The sequence below is a fragment of the Pecten maximus genome, chromosome 15 (genome assembly GCF_902652985.1).
Source record: "Pecten maximus chromosome 15, xPecMax1.1, whole genome shotgun sequence".
NCBI lineage: Eukaryota > Metazoa > Mollusca > Bivalvia > Pectinida > Pectinidae > Pecten > Pecten maximus.
In genome coordinates, this window is record NC_047029.1 from 29,142,255 (window position 1) to 29,150,351 (window position 8,097).

Consider the following 8,097-nt stretch of genomic DNA (forward strand, 5'->3'; position numbering starts at 1 on the left):
AGTCACTGGGTCTAAGGTCAAGGTCATATCTTGTATCGTCGATTTTTTTCCCGTTTAATGCAACACCAAAGTAATTTATAGTTCGTTAGTATATATATGTTTTCAAATATACAGGAACAGTAGTTTATTTATATATTCTTATCATTTTGTCTGTGGGAATTTGTTTCATGAAATTCTGTGAAAATGTTTTTTTTTTGCTTTGCTTACCTGAATTGTTTATTTACATAGAATAATTCAGATATTCCAGAATTGTTTCTGTAGAGTGATATGACTAGTTATGTTAAGCTTTAGATTTAAGCATTTAAGATGAAGAAACTCCCAAAAAGCTAAAAATCAATTTGGTGTGGTTTAAATGGAGTTCGGTTGCCATCGGTCCCAGAGAGACGCCTTGTTACAGTACCGGATATACAGAGCTGTGGTAAAATAGATAAAAATGATGATGAGGAAGGCAATACTTGTAATGTAACTTTAGCCTCCATTTCGTTGTCCATCACCTTAAACGTACGAAAGCCCGGAGATCGTAGGAGAAAATAATGGGTTTTTTTTTCATCTTATTACGCGAAACTAACGCGTTATATCGCGTTATTATGGAAACTTTCGCATCATATCGCGAAATAACGCGTTATTATGGAAACTTTCGCATCATATCGCGAAATAAGGCGTTATTATGGAAACTTTCGCATCATATCGCGAAATAACGCGTTATTATGGAAATTCTCGCATCATATCGCGAAATAACGCGTTATTATGGAAACTCTCGCATCATATCGCGAAATAACGCGTTATTATGGAAACTCTCGCATCATATCGCGAAATAACGCGTTATTATGCGACGCTAATGCGTCATATCGCGAAACTAACGCGAAAAAAAACTATTTTCGGCTAGCAAAATGATCCTAACTGGCTTTCGTATAAACCACAGTCTGTAGAATGTTTAAAAAAACATGCTGTCAAACGAATCACGCCAGAAGAGTGATATCGTCTGAAATATCATGAATTATTTATAAGGACCGGATGATTGTCTGACGATCTTCCGGTTTGTCAGATTTGTTAGGCCCATGACGTCATTTTCAAATACATTCCTCTTCAGATACAACACAAACACGGTATGATATTTGCGTTGCATTGTCTCTAGACGAAGCAATAACTACCAAACCTAATGTCTGTATGTCGATGTCTACGCTTGGTGATTAGGCTTGCTAGAGACAAGTACGTGTATACCAACAGAGCTTGCCTAAAAACACAAGCGCTTGAAAAAATGAATGTTAAGATACATAATTTAAAAATGTAAAAATTATCACAGTGTATGACATCAGAAATCCAGTTGCGGACGATTCCTTTCGAAATTTCTACGTCAGACAGGGTGAACAGGAACATAGTACTAGAAATGTTGAGGTTTTAACGTAAATGAGTTTACGCGGACGAAACAATTGGTTTGGCTCCAATATTTGCCATTTTATTTTTGATATGCATAAACATATGTAGTAAACGTGAATGAGTATGTATTCGTCTCTAATATTATTAGAGGAACCTTAATCTATTTTTAAACATGAAGGAATACCCATTCTCACATGTTTGCATGTTTTAAGGAGAGGGCGATAATAATGTTTGGAAAGCTTGTGCCCAATTTTGCTTTGTGTGGCAATAACATCTGTTTAAACTAAAAACATAACCAATTACCTCAATGTAAATAAAAATCGACGCAGACACACAAACAAATCAATTCAAATACAAACGTGAGAGCAAATCACCTAACTAGTGTTTTATACGGACGAAATACCGTGTGCAAACTAGTGTTTTATACGGACGAATTACTGTGTGCAAACTAGTATTTTATACGGACAAATTACTGTGTGCAAACTAGTATTTTATACGGACGAAATACTGTGTGCAAACAAGTGTTTTATGCGGACGAATTACTGTGTGCAAACTAGTATTTTATACGGACGAATTACTGTGTGCAAACTAGTATTTTATACGGACGAAATACTGTGTGCAACCTTGTGTTTTATACGGACAAATTACTGTGTGGAAACGAGTATTTTATACGGACGACAGTACCGTGTGCAAACTATCATTTTATAGGACGAAGTACCGTGTACAAACTTGTATTTTATACGGACGAAGTATCGTGTGCAAACTATTATTTTATACGGACGAAGTACCGTGTGCAAACTATTATTTTTTACGGATGAAGTACTGTGCGCAAACTATTATTTTATACGGACAAAGTGCTTTAGGGAAACTAGTATTTTGTACGGACGAATTATCGTGTGCAAACCTGTATTTTATGCGGACGAAGTACTGTGTAGAAACTAGTATTTTATGCGGACGAAGTACTGCGTGGAAACCGAGTATTTTATACGGACGAAGTCCTGTGTGCAAACTAGTGTTTAATACGGACGAAGTACTGTTTGGAAACTAGTATTTTATGCGGACGAAGTACTGTGTGCAAACTAGTATTTTATACGGACGAAGTACTGTTTGGAAACTAGTATTTTATACGGACGAAGTACTGTGTGCAAACTAGTATTTTATACGGACGAAGTACTGTGTGCAAACTAGTATTTTATACGGACGAAGTACTGTTTGGAAACTAATATTTTATACGCAGGAAGTACTGTGTGCAAAGTAGTATTTTATACGGACGAAGTACTTTGTAGAAACTAGTATTTTATACGGACGAAATACGTCAAAAAATCATGTAAAATAGATATAGGTAAATACAAAGTTTATTGAAAGATAAATTTTAGCAAGTGTCGTTTTCACAGCTATTAGAACATTTTGAATAAAACATCAATATAATAGAAATCTGTCGACGTATAGACGCATGGGTTAACTATCTTAATACCCATGTCTTTTCTGAATCTGATTAGGCACAAATATTGTACACATGCATTTAGATCATTACCGTTAAAAATGATTTAACACTTCGTGAGGAGAGGATTTATCCTATCATTAAGAAGGAACAACACGTTTTAAATGTCCCAGGTCAAATAACACCCAATGCAATTTTGACCAATGTAATCATATGAAGGCAGATACCGCAAAAACACATACGTTATAACAAAACATGTTTGGGCGATTACTTCGATGGTTTTGGGTTTTGATAAGCAATTTAAATTGTTTGTTTTTTTATCAACCACGGAAAACATGTTTATAGACACGGTCCTTTCCATGCTTTACAGAAGTAAGTGAAAAAGCGAATATAGAGGTCACAAGTGGGGACAGCAGATTATTTTAGTTATCCAGCATTCCACAAACAGACAAAACAGAACCTCCAACTCTGTTGAGTCACACATTAGTCGCCTCATACTAATGATGTAGTAGCAATGACGACAAAAAGGGTGACTACATCCCTTCCTAGAAGCTGAGGAGGATATACTGTAAATGAATAGCCCATTCTGTTGACCTGAGTTTGATCACCGTAAGTCAGAATCCTGACGCCGGTGATATTTACAACAGTAAACATCCGTTACCTGTACTTCTGTGTATTGTACTGACGTATTTTACCTGAAGGAGAATACATCTACACTTGTTCCGGTGTAGCTTTTTCTAAGAATACCTGTAATTAATGGATAGTCTCGCACAGACTGAACGAATAAAGAAAACCCTGTCTTATCCGACCCCTGATTAATCTCACATACTATTTAGACTGGTACAATGTTTAAATCTAATTTCGCCTTCAAAACAGAAACAACACTTCTTTTTTTCTTATTTATTTGAAAACCAATTTAAATATGATTTTCTATCGGTGCTGTTAGTTGGAATCTAACTACAACCTCTTCGGGGTAAGCGTTTCACCGAATGTTATTTAATTTATATTAAATAAAAAAAGAAAATTTGAATATCAGTTTGTAGAATGTTATAGTGATTAAATACATGATAAGACATCGTATACCCACTGTAGTGTGTAAATGACGGAGACATCGTATACCCACTGTAGTGTGTAAATGATGGAGACATCGCTATACCCACTGTAGTGTGTAAATGATGGAGAAATCTATACAAAGTCTGGAGCTATATAGGGCTATTTATCTTATATGTAGACATCGTTAAAATACGAAATATATGTCCACTGTATAAATTTGTAATGTAAATATTTCAAATATTTTAAAGTTCATAATTAGTGTGTGCGTGAAGGTAAATATCAAGATATGTATATACATATATATTTGTCCTCGTCTTGTATAACGTACACCTCATTTTTAAAAAGGAGAAAAGGGAATCTGAGTACAGAATGCGTCAAATATTGTAAAACTGAACTCAAACGGATGTAGTACTCGATGTTTTAAACCGCAAATTTCACCATAAATTATCCTGCAAGTCATGCCTCATGAGCAACCCCGTTCCCGGATCTACCGTTACGATTCGACTGGGGGGCTACCGGACGTCCCGTACATATATAAGCTGTCTCCCATTATAATGTGATCATTTACAGGACGATACCACACAGACGAACACCATGTGGGTGACACTGTTTGTCTCTGTCGTTGTTTGTGTTTTGCTTATGAAGGTCTGCGATGCCGCAGTCAGTAAACCGGAAGTAGTATATAGCTGGCCAATGCTTGAGTTCGACTGGAGAAGCGAGAACCAAAAACAAGAGTTTATTGCCGACAGCAGGTATATTCCCGAAAACAATCCGTTCACAGGAATTAAGATATATAAAAACAAAACTTACATAAATGTTCCAAGATGGCGCCTAGGAGTTCCGTCTACGTTAAATGTTGTTGTCGAGAAAAATGGAAAACCTCTTCTTCAGCCTTACCCGAGCTGGGAAATGCAAAGTCTAAGTGGCGATTGTAATACATTTAAGTTCGTACAGAGTATGGAGATTGATCCAAACACAGGACTCATGTGGATCATCGACACCGGACGTATAAACATTTTCCCAGCTTCCACTGGATCTCAAGACGCACAGAATCTTTGCCCGGCAAAACTCATCATATACGATCTCAACAAAAACGTTACTGTTCTGAAGTACGAGTTTCCGGAAAATGTCGTAAACTCAACTACGACATTTCTCAATGATATTATTTTGGATTATGTTGATGGCGAGGCTAGATTTGCTTATATCACAGATACTTTCGATTTTAAAATAATTGTCTATGACCGGAAGCAGAATAGATCATACTTTATCCAAGATCTTCCGTCAATGTCTCCTGAAAGTCCAACAGCCGGTGATATCACTGTGGGAAATATAAGCTTATCGGTGGGCGTTCTCGGGATCAACGGAATAGCCATGTCGCCAGATTTCAAATACGTATACTACGGACCAGTGGCAGGGGTTGGACTTCATCAAGTTCCGACATCTCTTTTGCGAAATTATGAAAGCAGCACTGCTACGTCATATCCGGAAATAAGAAAAGTTGGCGATAAGTTTACCCAATCAGATGGTATGTTAGCTACACAGGCCGGGCGAATATACTTCCCGGCCTTGTCCGTAAACGCCCTATGGAGATGGGACATGAGAAAGGACCGATTAGCCCAGGGTGTTTCCCGAAGAAGACGTCATCATGGAAACGCAAGAAGAAGTTGTCAGAAATGACGACACAATGCAATGGATTGATACTTTAGGAATTGACGAATATGGCTGTATTTGGTTTACCGCTCCGGCTGTACAGCGCTGGATGACAGGGAACATGGATCTGTCGGGTGCGAGCGGCGACAACTTCTATATATGGAAAGTGTGCGTTGGAGAACTAGGGTACCTCCAGAACGCTGATGTTACTACAAAGGACGTGGCAAACGATGGGAATTCCCCGGTGGGATTGATGTCTATATTTGTCACGTTGATGCATATATTGAAGCGCTTCTTTCGGCATTTAGTTTAATTTTTTTTGTTATTTATTGTTTTCATTCACACATGGCATAAATGATAGGGGCTTTTTTTTCTGTCGATATTTTCAAATTTCGTCCCAAACAAATAAGTTTTAAAATATCGTGCAAAATGTATATTTTTGTCAACTTTCATTTTGGAAAAAAACATATTCCATTGTAATATTTAAATGTTTAACTTGTGTTTTATAACTGTTTGATCTTTTACATTTTCTACGACAATTTTAATTAAACAACTTTTTTTGATTGACGTCTGTTTTTAGTCATTGTATCTTTACGTGCTTACTTTTAGAAATAGTGCGCATTCTCATTTGTTCTGTCTTTTGTGTACTTTGAAATTATCTATCAATTATTGACCTTTGGTGAGGTCAATGTGGTGTTATACCAACCTGGTAGAATAAAATTATACCGAGGACAAAGCAGTCCGAAACTAATGTTTTAGTTTCTACCAAATTCTTTCTTTCTTTCTTTCTTTCTTTCTTTCTTTCTTTCTTTCTTTCCTGGGTTAAAGTAATTTTAATGGAATTTAATGGCTAGCCATTTCCCGATACGAAGGAACAATAAATTAATTGTTTCCCGTGTGTCTCTGTCTCCGCTAACGATCGTAGTCATTTATATGTAGACAATACTTGTTCCACTCGAGAAGCAGACCTGTTCGAGAGGAACCAGAAAACTGCAATTACCAATAATCTGTACACTGAAATGAAGTGCAGAGTTTGAAGCGTTAAATCTTAAAAGTCACCTCACTAGTGTACGTAACAAACAACTGGATTGTATTCTCCATTGCGATGACGTAGCGGGTGTGGAAGGGAAATGGAACTCTAACTATAGACCGGTACTTAGGCCTATTCCATATGGATCAATATTTCGATTTTGGACAACAGCAATAACCCCCATATTTCTTAAACATATGGACAACTATGCAATGGTATAAAACTCAATTGCAAAAATTAGTTACACTGGCCAAACTGACCGTTTTCAGAGATATTGGTTTGAGTATTAAGTCGCCGTTTTCAAATGTCTATTAAATATGTCAGCAGTTAGTTAGTTGTTATACCCCGTGATGTTTGTTTCCCATTTGTTTAAAACTAATGCAACGCGTATATTGATGTAAAGTTGTGCTATACAAATTTCACATGCGGGGGATTGTTAGAGTTATTTCCCTTTAAAATAAATTGGTTTTAGTATCATTTAGTTTTCGGCATAGCCGTATAATATTCTTTTGGCCTCGGATATGACGCGACAGGTGGCATTACTGGTCAAGAGGAAGCATGTGATTGGTCAATGTAGCGGTAAATGCAAAATGTAGTTATACAGTTTAAAACTAAACAAAGTTAAGATTAAATACAAGCTGAATAAGTGGATGTATCTTTTCAAATGACACATTGATAAAATTACATTCCTAATTCAAATACAGACTTATCATCACCAAAAATGTTTGAAACTGATATGATTTTGTTATCCGTGCTGAAACGCATTAGTTCGTTATCTATAACCATCATTAAAACTATGCCGTTTATCTTTTTTAAAGATATTTCCTGTTATTTATAAAAACGACAACATTTTATACAAGTGACAAGAGGCTTGGGCACTTGTAAGTGGTCACAAAAGTATCAACGCCCTTTCCTCCAAAACCAGGCACGTCCTGAATTGACCCTGGCTGTAATAGGACGTTAAACAAAATAAACCAAACCAAACCTCTGACATATACATCAAATTTATAAAATGGCATATTTTGGTGTAATGTAATATAATTGTAACATTGAAATAGCACGAAGAAAAGAAAGAACAACCTGTCAACGGGCTCGTGAAATTGAGGAGAAGTACGTACCATACCTACCGCTGATCTTTATATAATTGTTTGTACACTTCGAGCCGTTGACAGATCCGGGATACCAGATAATAGTACATCTAAAGATATTGCATTAATCTTTTTCGTATTTTGAAACAATTTAAACCTCTGATGCCTACATAGGGTATTCAAAGGTTAAACGATAGGCATTTTCACAGGGAGATCTATAGATGTGAGTTGATTGCTGCAAGGGACATGGAGCGCGCACTCAATTAGGCAGGTGAACAGGTACACAGTTACAAGTAGAGGGATACAGGTAAGTTTTATGTACACTATTCTAGGGACGATACGCCCTTAGATAAACGTGCAAAATAGAAAAAACTTATAGACTTATAGTAAAACGTTAAGCAACTATTAGGAAGTCATATCTGGCCACATGAGGTCATAGCAGGCCACATGAGGTCATA

The 8,097-nt window shown here is 36.6% G+C and overlaps 1 protein-coding gene across 1 annotated transcript; it reads left to right on the forward strand.

The window, feature by feature from the left end:
• The first annotated feature begins 4,417 nt into the window (after window positions 1-4,417).
• On the forward strand, window positions 4,418-6,272 carry LOC117343898 (protein yellow-like). Its single transcript, XM_033906447.1, is given in 2 exon segments — window positions 4,418-5,500; window positions 5,502-6,272. Coding segments are annotated over 2 exon segments (1,368 nt in total). The 5' UTR covers window positions 4,418-4,465; the 3' UTR covers window positions 5,835-6,272.
• Window positions 6,273-8,097: the final 1,825 nt, after the last annotated feature.